This window comes from Harpia harpyja, chromosome 13 (genome assembly GCF_026419915.1).
Source record: "Harpia harpyja isolate bHarHar1 chromosome 13, bHarHar1 primary haplotype, whole genome shotgun sequence".
NCBI lineage: Eukaryota > Metazoa > Chordata > Aves > Accipitriformes > Accipitridae > Harpia > Harpia harpyja.
Genome location: NC_068952.1, coordinates 29,384,748 through 29,398,326, shown reverse-complemented (window position 1 = coordinate 29,398,326; position 13,579 = coordinate 29,384,748). Strand labels below are relative to the sequence as shown.

The 13,579-nt window shown below is 45.6% G+C and overlaps 1 protein-coding gene across 1 annotated transcript in view; it reads left to right on the top strand.

Annotated features, from left to right (window-relative positions):
• Window positions 1-13,579, top strand: part of KIF26B (kinesin family member 26B) — a 317,496-nt gene that overhangs the window by 290,546 nt on the left and 13,371 nt on the right. Inside the window, exon 12 of the mRNA XM_052806304.1 lies at window positions 285-3,717. Within this exon, the coding sequence (XP_052662264.1) occupies window positions 285-3,717 (3,433 nt within the window). The remainder of the gene's footprint in view (window positions 1-284; window positions 3,718-13,579) is intronic.

Here is a 13,579-nt window from a genome sequence, read left to right as displayed (position 1 = left end):
TTCTTTAGCCAGGCTCAATTAAGGAAGAGACCCTAATCCATTTGTTCAGTACTTTTTTTTGGAAGTCTCATGATTTCAAGTGGGACACAGAGCTAGGGCATTGGGTTCTCCACTGAATACTGTTCTGTGTTTGCTGTAGGACTGTGGATAAGAAGCTTCAGAGTTCTGTGCCTTAGTTTAGAGATTTCCTAGTTTAGATGTGACTGTGACCTTTCTGTGTATGCACTTTGTGCAAGGAGCTGTTTGCAATGCTGAAATGTCATGGTCTCTCTCTCATATTGCAGTACACATCAAGTTCTTCTGGAGGAGAGAGCTCTTGTGAGGAGGGCAGGATGCGGAGGCCAACCCAGCTGAGGCCTTTCCATTCTAGAAACACTGTTGACCCAGACTTCCCTATTTTGCATTTATCAAGTGATCCTGATTATTCATCCAGCAGTGAGCAGTCGTGTGACACGGTGATTTACGTTGGCCCCAATGGCACTGCCCTTTCTGATAAGGAACTGACAGATAATGAGGGTCCCCCTGACTTTGTACCCATAGTTCCTGCTCTGCAAAAGACCAAAAACGAGGGCAGGTCAGAGGAAGTTAATGAATCGGGGCCCAGCACATCTGAAAGAGACTGCTTGAAGTGCAACACCTTTGCAGAGCTCCAGGAGAGGCTGGATTGCATAGATGGCAGTGAAGAGACCGACAGATTTCCCTTTGAAGAGGTGCCTGCTCAATTTAGCTCAGACCAGATGTCTAAGTGCTCTGTCTCAAGCCAGCTGGCAGAGCTTAGCCACTTACCAGAGTCAGATAAGGAAGATATGATGCCAGAAAGTCAGCATCCTGATAGAGAAGCCAAGGAAAATATAAATGCAACACCCAGCAAAACTAAGAGAAATCACTCCCCTGTTCCTTCTGGAGCACTTACTAATGTTTCAACTCCATCTTCTCCCAGGAGTGTAACAGGCAGCTCTAGTAAAGAGCTTAGTTCTTGTCAGTTAGCACACAGCACCAGCTTGCAGAGCAGCAGAGAAGGTCTCAACACCTGTGGATTTGTGGAAGGCAAACCTCGGCCAATGGGTTCACCCCGGCTTGGCATTGCGAGCCTCTCGAAGACATCTGAGTACAAGCCACCAGCTTCTCCTTCCCAGAGGTGCAAGGTCTATACACAGAAAGGAGTCCTGCCCAGCTCCACTCCCCCACCAGCTCCCCTGAGTAAGGATACTGGGACGACATCTAGTGAATCTTTATTGCAGCCAGAAATCCGGACCCCACCTGTAGGCATGAGCCCTCAGATCATGAAGAAGTCGGTGTCCTCCAGCAATGGGGATTTTGAAGAGACCGTTCTTGATGAAGATCAGCAGCAAAGCATTTCTCCAGAATCCAAGAAGGAGATTCTGAGCACCACCATGGTGACTGTGCAGCAGCCATTAGAGCTGAATGGAGAGGACGAGCTGGTGTTCACCCTTGTAGAAGAGCTAACCATTAGTGGGGTCCTTGACAATGGGCGCCCAACCAGTATCATCAGTTTTAACAGTGATTGCTCTGTGCAGGCTTTGGCCTCTGGGTCTAGGCCAGTCAGTATTATCAGCAGCATATCTGAAGATCTTGAATGTTACTCCAGTGCAGCTCCTGTGTCTGAAGTCAGCATCACACAGTTCCTTCCACTTCCAAAGTTGGGCCTGGATGACAAATCCCAGGATGATGGCAGCAGGCGCTCATCCATCAGCTCATGGCTGAGTGAAATGAGCACAGGGAGTGACGGTGAACAGTCGTGCCACAGCTTCATAGCCCAGGCATGCTATGGGCACGGGGAAGCAATGGCAGAACCCCCTGTTTCTGAGTTTGCGAGCATACAAAGTGCCAGCATGATTTGTGTAAGTGACAAACAGAAGCCGGTGACTGACAACATGCTTATACTGTCGGAAATGGGGGAGGAAGCTTTCGGCAAAGTGCCACCCATGAAAGGCTGTAAAATATCAGCTCTAGGGAAAACTACTGTCACAATCAAAAACACTGCAAGCCTCAGCAGCTGTGAAGGCTACATCCCAATGAAGACAAACATTACTGTGTATCCATGTATTGCCGTTAATCCCTTCAAAGCACAAGATACTGATGACGCTGTACCGGCAGTAACTGCAGACCCAAAGGTTGCTCATCCCCATGACGGGAAAGAATCCAGTGCTAAGAAGGATATAAAATTTGAAGACCCTTGGCTGAAGAGAGAAGAAGATGTAAAAAAGGACAGCTCTGGGAGCAGTGATGGGCCAAGGCCTGACACAGCTGCAATTTCAGCCAAGCCTGAGCACAGCACAAAGCAGTCCTCAGCAGACAGGTGCAGCAGCAGCAGCAGCGGGGACGCCTCTATCTCCCCAGGATCTGACAGTCTAAAGAGGATTGTGGATGGGTGTGAGGTGGCAGCGTCTGGCTCTGCAACCCAAAGCCCTGTTCATTCCAGTGATGGCTTGAAGAATGGCAGCCTCCCTCGAGGGCTCCCGAAGGCAAGCAAGCCGGAGGAGCCTGGCGGTCACCTCCATCCTACTGCCACTGACAGCAGCGGAGTCAGCTCTTCTGCCCTCCCCCAGTTTTCTAAGGTGAGCCTTGACAAGAAAATGGCCTCTCCCAAACACTGTGTCCTCACTCGTCCCAAAGGGACCCCTCCTCTGCCACCGGTGAGAAAGTCAAGCTTGGATCAGAAGAACAGAGCCAGCCCCCAGCACAGCGCAGCCAGCAGCACCACAAGCAGTCCCTCCAGCCAGCCCGGATCCTTCCTGGCCAGCTTCCCCGAGGAGCTGAATGCCAAACAGAAGGGCCCTGGCATCGACAGCATCGGCAACAACAGCAGCAGCAAGCTCTTCAGTGCCAAACTGGAGCAGCTTGCCTGCAGGACCAACTCCCTTGGGAGGTCCACAGGAAGCCACTATGAGTGTTTGTCGCTGGAAAGAGCAGAAAGCCTGTCCTCTGTGAGCTCCAAAATGAGCCCTGGCAAAGACACCACCATGCCTAGGGCCGGAAGGAGCTTCAGCCGCAGTGTCATGTCCTCACCCACCAACTCGGGCCTCTCCCAGTCGGCAGGGGCCTCCCCGAAAGCCAGCCAGTCGAAGATCTCTGCAGTCAGCAAGCTCCTGCTGGCAAGTCCCAAGGCCCGCAGCCTGTCTGCCTCTGCCACCAAAACACTCAGCTTCTCGACCAAGTCTCTGCCTCAGTCCGTAGGGCAGAGCTCCAGTTTGCCTCCGAGTGGGAAGAACATGTCCTGGTCAACGCAGTCCCTCAGCAGAAACCGGGGCTCCAGCCTTGCTTCCAAATTGCCCCTTCGGGCTGTCAACGGGCGGATTTCAGAGCTGCTCCAAGGGAGTGCCAGTGGCCGAGGCTTACAGCTGCGGGCAAGCTCAGAGGCAGACGAGCGCGGGGGCCTTCCCGGAGATGAGAAGCCAACTGTTCACATGCTGCCTTCACCTTACAGCAAGATCACCCCTCCTCGGAAACCTCACCGCTGCAGCAGTGGTCACGGGAGCGACAACAGCAGTGTCCTGAGCGGGGAGCTGCCTCCCGCCATGGGGAAAACAGCCCTCTTCTACCACAGCGGAGGGAGCAGTGGCTATGAGAGCATGATGAGGGACAGTGAGGCGACGGGGAGTGCCTCTTCAGCACAAGACTCCATGAGCGAGAACAGCAGCTCCGTGAGCAGCAGGTGCCGAAGTCTGAAAAATCCAAAGAAACGATCAAATGCAGGTAAGCTTGCAGTGGTGTGAAAGAGGGATGCAGACCAAAGCAGATAACTAGTTCATGGTGGGGAGGGCTAGCCCTAAGGGTGAGCCAATTCAGTACCAGCTATATCTCTTAGCAGAGAAGCGAGGCCAGGATAAGCATCCTAAGCTCCAAGTTTCTTAATTTTGCAACATGCACAAATCCTGTGTGGTTGCATTGCCTTTGCAGCGGAGTCTCCCACTCATCCATTTCACTTAGGTTTACTTCACATGAACAGAAGAACATTTATCCCTAAAACTGGTTAGTATTGCCAATGGCAGCCACATTCATGTATTTATTTATACAAATATTCTGATTTGATTCCAGAAAGATGCCTTTGTGAGGCAGTGAAATATTCTTAAGCAGTTTGGGCACAGACTCCCCTCTTGGTACGCACGTATTTCACCAGCAGAAGACCAGAGTCTTACTGAATAGCAGTATCTGTTGTGAGCCCACTTTTGCTGCTTGTGTGCTCTGGATGCCCAAAGGTGCAAGATGCCCCACAGCTGAAACCACCGCTGAGTTCCTTCTTCCCACCTAGAAGATGGAACAAAATTGTGCCCATGCCCCTTGAAAGATGTTATCCTGCCTCTGAGACTCTTAGTTTTTAACTTTTGAGTTATGAGTCCTTCTTTTCTCAGTAATTTATTGATAACAAATAATTAAATTATATTAATAATAATACATGGGGACTACTGCACTGAAGCGCTTTAGCGATCGTAGAAAGGATCAGAAAGACTTCATCTTTGTTCAGATATAATCCCCAGTAGCTTTCATACTACATCAGGACTTTTTAATTAGATAGCAAGAGCCTCCTGGGTCATACGAAGAGTCTGTGCGGTTGCAACTGGTACATCTTCCCAGCAGAATGTGTTTCAGAAAATTGCAGGACAGGGATGATGAACATCCATCAGCTGGTTACCTCACCTTTTTCCTGGGTGCTGTTTTCCCAACCTGAAGTGTGAGTCCTGCCTAGCGTACTTTTGAAAAAAATGCACATTGGCATTGGAACTGGTGCGCACAGGTATGTGAAACATCAGTGGCTACTTATCCTACAGTAGCGCTGGCTGTCCAAAATGTGTTATTCTCATAGTGTTCCTAATTCACCAGCCATTTCACTTGCTAGGATACTCACCTCTGGGATTCATTTGCCATGAATGAACTGAATAATGCATAACTCTCCCTTTCTTTATGCTCTTGACTGTGGTAGCAGGAAGAACATGTGCAGCACAGATGTGAATAGATACTGCTATTAAAGCCATATCCATAAGTGCATGGCTGATTGTACCTGTTTAGAGGATGCATCTGAAAGTGATCACTCTACACAGTGTAAGCACAGACCAAGCAATGAAATAATCTTTCTGAAGTTAACTTTGCATCCTATGAGAAAATCTCTTTCCTATCCCTTCAGTTTACATGGTAATAAATTGATTTTCCTCTTTCTGGGGAGTTGTTCTTCTAATAGCTGCTTTCAGATATAAACTTTTTAATAGTAACTTGCAAGAAAAAGAAGGAAGATTTGTATGTTGTGGAAAAGGAAAACAAAGCTGTTCACAGAGGTGGCGTTTGTGGATATATACTGACAACTGGATTGTGTCTTGTGGAGAAGCTGCCCATATAATATGGACTTTTTCCACAGGACATTCAGATGGAAAAATTTATCAAGTTCTGTGAAAACAGGCAGCTGTGCAGATGAGGGAACAGAAAGAAAATGGCAGTGTAGATTTATCCTTATTAGACACTAGAGGACATGCCCCATTCCCTAGGGGAGATACCTTAAAAAAATACTCTGAGAAAAGTTTCAGGCAGAGCCTGCAGATTCTTTAGACTTCAGAGTTCATCCCAAACCTAAATCAGTAGAAGACCAGGATTTGTTTACTCTGATGCTCATAAAACTAGTTGTTTCATTTCACTTCTCTCTGCTTTGATAGCACATTAGAGGCTGGACAAGGCTGGAGATATGACTGAGAAAAACATTGTCTTTGTGTTGTAATTGCAGAAGAGCTTCAGATCTGTGTGTTGTACTTTATATCAGAGTTATATTTTCGCTCACAACTTTGGCTTTTGATAACCCCTGTGCAGGACTGAACATTGTGTCAGTGGCCATGAAAAGGAAGTTATGAAGAGAGGACTGTTTGAGACTCAGGTTTCAGGTTGCTCTTGTAGCAGTCTAGAAGACACCTGGAGGGAAGAGGCTTTTCCATGGTCTAGCCAGCCTTGAGCCTACCTGGCAGAGCAGCGACACTGGTTTGTCGTGCTGTGCAGGTATGCAAAGGCACTGAGCGAGGGGGCGAGCAGGAACCTTTCCTTAGCAGGGAACATGGGGAGTCTAAGCTTTGCTGCTTTTTTACTGCTGTGTAACATCTGACCTGTCTTTTTCACCAAACACAGCTTTTTTGGCTGGCCGACAGATTAATCTCTTTATTCTAATTTCTTGTGTGGGTTAGTTTCTCTCTCCTTGGTCAGCAATGTTTCAGATATCTACCTGTTGCTGGACCTGAATCTCTGGGGTGGACGGTTTTCAGTGGAGGGCCTGTGTCCGTGGAAGTTGCCTGCGCTGGTGGGCTTAGCATAGCTTAGCACATTGACCTCCCTCAAACTAATTTACAAAGCTTCTCTCTTAATTCAGCCTGTCACCTGCTGTGGAGAGATTCCCAGTGTATCATCTCTGATACTTTACTTTTGAGTGATTCTCCATATAAGCAAGTAATTCCTATATTGTTTTGAATGACTTGTACTTGTATTTGTGTATAAGTACAACCAGAAGTTTTATGCAAATTAAAAAAAAATCTTTACTACCTTCCATATCTCTAGCAGCAAACCACTGCCCAAAAATTAATAAGGCTTCACTTTCTTATAACCCAGCTACTGTTTGCATTTGGTCCTGCAGCAGTGAAATCATAATTCTGTTTTGATGTGTTTGATAATAGTATAATTTTTCACATGTCAGCAGATTTATGATGGCATAAACCCAGGATTATGACTTCAATGCAGGAGGAGCTGAGATATAAGGGAGAATAGAGCTGTTCACCAATATATTTTTATTGCATAATAAACAAAAAAACCGCAAAGGTTTGCAATCTTTCATCCTCTGTAATATCTCCTTCCAATAGGTCTGTTCTAGTGTGAATTTTCTCTCTTAAGGAACACTTTTTAATGAAACAGATACTAGACAAAGGTTCTGAGCTCTTAAAAGACAGATATTATTTTAATACATAGTATCAAGAGCATTGGACCTTTCCTGATTTGCGGTCACAGATCCACTGTGCTGTAATGGATATGGAACTATAGATATGCTCATTTCAGGTCAGGCAACCTTGTCCACTTTATTTATGATTATTATTAACAGAAATGCTAGCTGTCAGACATGATCAACATGAATCAGCCCAAGGCCCCTGTAAGAGGAGCCATAAAGAGTCTTTAAGAGAATCACCAGCAGCCCTGTCAGATCTCACAATTACTTTTGAAGTTCTGACACATTGGAGAGACATCATTTTTTTTCTTGAGATTAAGATCTTGTCTTTCAATGCTCTTAAGTGCATTATTTGTATGTGTAGGTGCTTCTGCCCTGAATGTCATACATGAAGCATCAGACCTACATTGTCAGCTTTTGAAAGATAAAGCTAGTTCATATCCTTCGGTGTTAGCCTTTGGTTAAATTTTGGGCTCTGCCTGGGTACCTGTACAGTTCACAGACAGCCCAGTCTTGTGTGTACAAAACTAAAATAAAATAATAAAAAAATTTGCCTCTTGCATTCTGGTACCTATTGAAAAATCGTGTGTTTACATCATGAAGCACATAAGCCTTTCCCCTGAAGCTAACCTATCCATTTAATAAACATTCCCATCTTTCTAACATTTAACATTGGTCCTATAACATCATGGCAGCATATATTGCCCCAAAGTGACTGCTTATGGCAGAAACAGAGCTATTCAGCCCTGATCTACAGCTGTACATTTCAAAGCTTTGTACAGCTGCTCTTTAATCCACCCTGTGGTGTAACTATTATTCCAGACCCCATTTTACAGGTGGAGAATGAAGGCAGAGAACTTTACTGACTTGCCCAATGCCTACAATTAAGTGAGAGCCAGATCCAGGGTTAAATTACAGGCACCCTTGACTCCTATCCTCAACCCCAACTGACTTGGCCGCACATCCTCCCTGCCCTTGCCGAGCAGTGGAGAGAAAGGTTTAATTTGTTATTTTCTTTTTGTGACAGGCCCTTCCTCCCTCTCTGTCCGCAAGTGTCTGTGCAACTATGGTTTCTCTGATTTCTTCGCTTGCTCCATTAGCCCTTCCCCTATAAGAAACAGTTGGCATCTCGGCCTCATTTCTGGCTCTGGCTCTAGTCTCCTCTCTCTTGGGTAGGCAGTGCTGTCCTGAGCAGGGCACCGAAGTGTTAGAGCATAGTTTGTACAGTCATCACTAGCACCAATTATATGTTATTTTTTAATTCCTCAGAAATTTCAAGTGCAATGGCCCAGTGGTGCTCAATGGAAAGGCAATGAGAGGGGTGCTTTTATAATACGTACTCCTGTATGTGATCAGGAAATGCATTCCGACTGAACTCCATTTTACCAAAGCTGTATTTGTATCCCAGACCACAGAGATCTTCCTGAGGCTGTTTTCTTTCCTGATCCCTTTGGGAATAGGGTTGGGTGCCTAAGAGATTCCCAATCCCATGTGAAATCAAGTTAGACCTAAGGGCTGCAGGCTATTACTGCTTGCAGCGCTCTGCCGAGATGGGATGGACCTCTGCCGAGGAGTGTGTCTCCTTTGATTTCTCTAGTTGAGGTTTTTTGGGGCCGAGTCTGAGCCTGGAGCCTTACCAGTGCTGGGGCAGGTGCTGGCAGGGTGAAACACTCAGGGCAGTGCTCTGTGGCTCAAGCAGTGTGCAGCAGTCATAACGCACCAGTGGGGACCACTGCCTGTTGACTGGTGTGCACAGATCCACTCAGACCCAGGACTCGGGCATGAGAGGAAGATGTGGGAAGGAAGGAGACAGTCAAAGAGGTGAGGTTTAGGGGAGAAAGTCCTTACTGTAAAGTGCCCTGGGTCAGTCTGGGCCAGTTCAGCCTTCCTGAACATGGAGTATCAGTGAGCATCAGAAAACAAAAATCTAAGGGATGCTATTGAAAGTAAGGCCAAGTAGAAAGGAGACTGGGTGAAAATTAAGGTTTCCAAATGCTGGCTTCCTAAAGTTTAAACTTGTGCCCTGAGTTGGAGTTGTGTATCTCAGCACTTGCAGGACCCTGCTTTTGTCTGTCCAGGATAGGATTGGTGTGTGTGTTTGTGCACATGGTTTAATCTTCTTTGCATGGGGAACCTGTCTGACTATAGATAATTAGAGATTCCTGCTGCAGCATTTTATGGCTTTTGCAGTAAAGTTTCATGACTCCTTGCGGCTCTTTCTCAGTACTAAGTTTCACCACCAAAGCAGAGCAAATTGCTACATGATTTTAAACACTTTAATAAAAAGACAGACTGTTAAGACATGACAACAATTATCAACAATTAGAATCAGTTTTTCTCTCTTACTTGTGTGCTCTGGGTTTCACTGGTAGGATGGTTTTAAAGATGGAGATTTAGAGGTTCCTGGAAAGCCCTGAAAACTCTATATTCAAACATATTCACTCTCTGGAAGCACTTAGCCCTGCCTATGAAAGCAGCAGGAAAAAGCAGAGGCTGAATCCATGGGCTGTAAATTATGAAAGTCCATCTCCAACCAATATTGCAAAGCACCACATTTTGAAACGTGGCCAAAATGATAATGATGAAACAAAACACCAACAAAAAGAGTCTGAGCTTTTCTTGTTGAATCCAAGTGAAAAGGAATTTGGTTCATGTTTAGACTGCCTAAGGCACAGTGTGGGGAGCTGAAAATTGCCCTTTGTATCACAAAGCCGTAGGGCATCTCCAGCATTTCTACTTCAACTTGCTTACAAGTGATGGTAGCTAATTGATACCCTGCATTGTACCTTTACCATGACAAAGGATGTTTAGAATTATACAGGAAAAAGCTTCTTTGCTTGCAGGCGACCACTTTATGCATGTAACTGCTGGCTGGACAGACCTGGGGGGAGCAGAGGGAAAGGAAGTATGGGCTTCAGCTCCCATTTTTTTTTGTTCATTAAAACAACAGCATTGATTTTCCCAGGTCAAAGCCAGGCCATTTCATGCAGCAAATCTGTGTTGAAAGGGATCAGAGTAATCATTTTTTACACGCTTGACTACTGCGTGCCAGCACTGAGCTTTCAGCCACATGAACATAGGAATGATTTAATAGAGGAAATGGCAGCCGGCTATTGTGCACGGTGAAGGCTCCATGTAACATGCATGACTGAGTCGCACACCATTAGGCTGGGTGTAAATAAAACCTGCTCCTGACACTGCCACAGAATTAGCTCACTGGAATGCCTCCACCACTGTCCTGTTGGGAGCTAATGCTCTGCCTGCAGAGCCCCTTCCCCCTCCAGCCTCTGCCTTTGCTGCCCAAGCAATTGGCGCAGCCATTTAGTGCAGTACTGTAGCAACAATAACCAGCTCCTTAAATAATACCACAATGCTGACAAATACCTGTTAAACCAAAATCCAGCCTGTAGTGAGATAAGTATTTGGAAGAGACTCTGGTCATTTTTTACTAGGGATCATGGGTGCTGAAAACTCACCCCCTGTGATGTGCATCTTCCCTGGAGAATCTCCCTGATTACTTGTCAACCTGCCACGCTGCAGGAGGGCTGCTTCCTGATCTGGTTTCAGCAGTGCTCATTTACCAGCTCTAAACTGCCTTGAAAAGCTCCTTTTAAAGTGAGACAGTAATTCAGGAAGCAAAATTAAGAAATTAACTGGGTGGGTAGAAAAAAATTAGGAGTAGGCTGTACCTCAGCATGTTCCTTATACCAGTATGGAAGCAACATATCTAGTATAGGTATGGCTGGAAGATTATAAACAAGGGTTGCTTTATTCCTGTGTACAACAAGCAGTGATTTCTAGCCTTAAGTGTCCTTGTACTTCTTATTGATTCCCAACAGCAGGATTGCATATAAGTCAACACAGAATACAGACTGAATTATTTTACAGTGAGGTGGACGTAGAAGATTTTCTTCTGAATGATGGATCCTGTCAGTGCTTCTTATTCCAGGTATTGAGGTGCAACATGGTCCTTCCTATGTAATCTGAGTTGCCAGGATGAGCAAATGCTGTTTAGATTTTCTGGCAATAAATGCCTGAATTCTTTGGTGTTTGTAGTACTGACCTCAAGATGGGCCCCCTAAATACTTCTGGTGAAGTCTCCACACCATCGGAGTGGCCTTCCACTTGAAAGCATTCGCAATGTCTTCAGTAATTGGGAAGGGAACTCTGCAAACTCTATGAAAATCCAAGGAGTGAATAGCTATGTGCTCTGCACAGGGGAAAGTGCACTATAAAATAAACAAGGAGAAGGGATGTCAAAGGAATGGAGAGGAGTTGATTCAGTCATGGACAATTGCCCATAAGGGCAGATCACATTAGGAAATGGGAATGAGAGAAGTCAGCACTGCGTTTTCAACTCAAAGCAGGAGCTCTGTTGTCAGACAGTGAGGAGCAGCAGGGGGAACAGGACAGATAATCTTTCCTAGTAAGCAAACAGTTTGATGCCACATTTGAGGTTGATGCTATTGCTACTGGAAGCACAATATTTCTTGGAAATGAAGCCACAGAAGGAATGGTGGGAGCTTAGGGGTACTGCTCTACTTAGCCAGGATTGGTTTTTGTAATCGCCTTGAGTTTGGATTGACTGTCTAGTGAGAAAAAACGAAATACTGAACAACAGGTTCTGTACAGAAAGGCAATTTTACCTCCCATAACATTAAGCACAGTGGGGAATAGCTTTGGCTCCACATCCTGCCTTTGAGCACACACTATAAACTTCTGAAATTATGATATATCAAGTTACAGTTTCATTTTCTGTTTGAAACACCTCAAAATTTCTAGGATAGCAGTTGTTTTGCATCCCATTCAGATGTATCCTCTGAAGAGATATGCATCAGGCTTCTTTTCATGAAGATTTTGCATTTATACTTTTTGCCTTTACCTTTTTCACAGAAAAGATGCTCAGTCTGGAATGTGTGCTTGGAAAGAAATCTAAGGGGAACACTCCGAAATACACATTTCTTAAGCAAAACCAGACCTCTTATAGTTTCTGCCCTGGTCAACACATACTTTTATGAGCACACATCCTTATGCAGTGGGGCAATTTTGCTGAGGTCAATGAGTCTTCTTATCCTTAAAGTTTCCCTTACATACCTAGCTGGCTTGGTCTGTGTTTCTGACACCTGAAGGCTTCGCTGGACTTACCTTTGCTGAAGTATGTTGTAGCGTCAGTGCCACTCTTCAGTCAGATCTGCTTTCACACTGCACACCCTCACTGCTGCGTAACTCCCCTTATCTTTTAACCTGGCCAAACCTTAACCTATAACTCAAGGTAGAGCAACAGATCTGTTGCAAAAGCAAATCTTGTATTCTGTGCATTTTCAAGGCTATGTCATAGTCTGATTATTCATACTCAAGCTAGGCTCAAGAGGGGTTATTCTGAGTGTGGATAAATTCAAACTAAGTGAACAACATATCCTCTGAGACATTTAGCAAATGGCATGTTGCTTTACATGTTGTATGGTCATAAATGAAAGTGTCATTATTCTGTCCTGGCTTCAGCTTACAGGATTTCTTTCAGATCGATTTTTGGTATAAATTTCTCTTTTTTAATGGAGGAATGCATCCCACTTACGTGGCGGGAGGGTCAGCTGGTTTGCTGAGGTGCTGGGCAGGGTGGGCGCTCCCCCAGTCCCAGCTCATGGGGCAGAGGCGGGAGGGACCTGCCGGGAGCTGCTCCTGCTGAGCTCCCTGGCTGATCACTGCCTTCATAAGATGTGTGCAGGGAAGTAGAGGAGTGATGTGCTGTAATTCCTACAAAGCATTTTATTTATTATACAGTCAAAATTTATGAGATCCTAACCCCATCAAGTGCTCCCAATAAATTTGGGACTTCAAATGGGTATTTTCTATGTAAATGCAAAACTATTCATTTTAACAATTTAATTGTTGTGTCTGCGTGTGGATACGGATGATCAAGCTGTCAGCTGCTTTGTGACACTCACCCTGAAGCTCTGCTTTGCCTGTATCTCGTTACTGATCCCAATTAGGGTGAAATCAGAAAAAACAGAGGCTAAATGGAGAGGTCAGTGGCAGGAGTCTCCTGTCAAAAGACACCATTATTTTCTGTACCTGCGCTAATAAGCAGCCTATTAATCAGTGCGTGTTTAGAATAGACTAGATTCGGTTTTGCCTCACTGCAAAGATGCAGATCTTTCATTTCATTTCTCCCCAAAGTGCTCTAAACCTCAGATAAATCATCCTGAGTCAGCATTCAAGGCTCAGATAAAAAGACATCCCTCTTTCTCTTTCTCCTCTGCCTCATGCATGGACGTACCCACTGTGATAGGGCAGGGAGACTTGCGCAGGCAGCCTCCGCGTCCCGCAGGAGCCCCTGGGCAGATGGCAGCAAGTCTGCCTGCCTCAGGTGGCTTTGCCCTGCCGCATTGCCCTGGTGCACCGAGAGCTGGCAGCCTCGCTTTGTGATAACCCACAGGCTATCCAGGTGCGAGCTCTGGCTAGAAAAACATAATGAGCTCATGTTAGCATGTCTCCTGCTGCTACCGTAGTTTCTGCTGCCTCTTCTCCGAGGGATAAGCGCTATTAGTTGGAGCCTTAGGTTGGAGCCCTCCTTCCAGACCACAGGCTTCTGTTTCTCATTGAGCCAAATGGATATGAATGGGAACTAAATGCAAAAGCATTTACCATCATCCC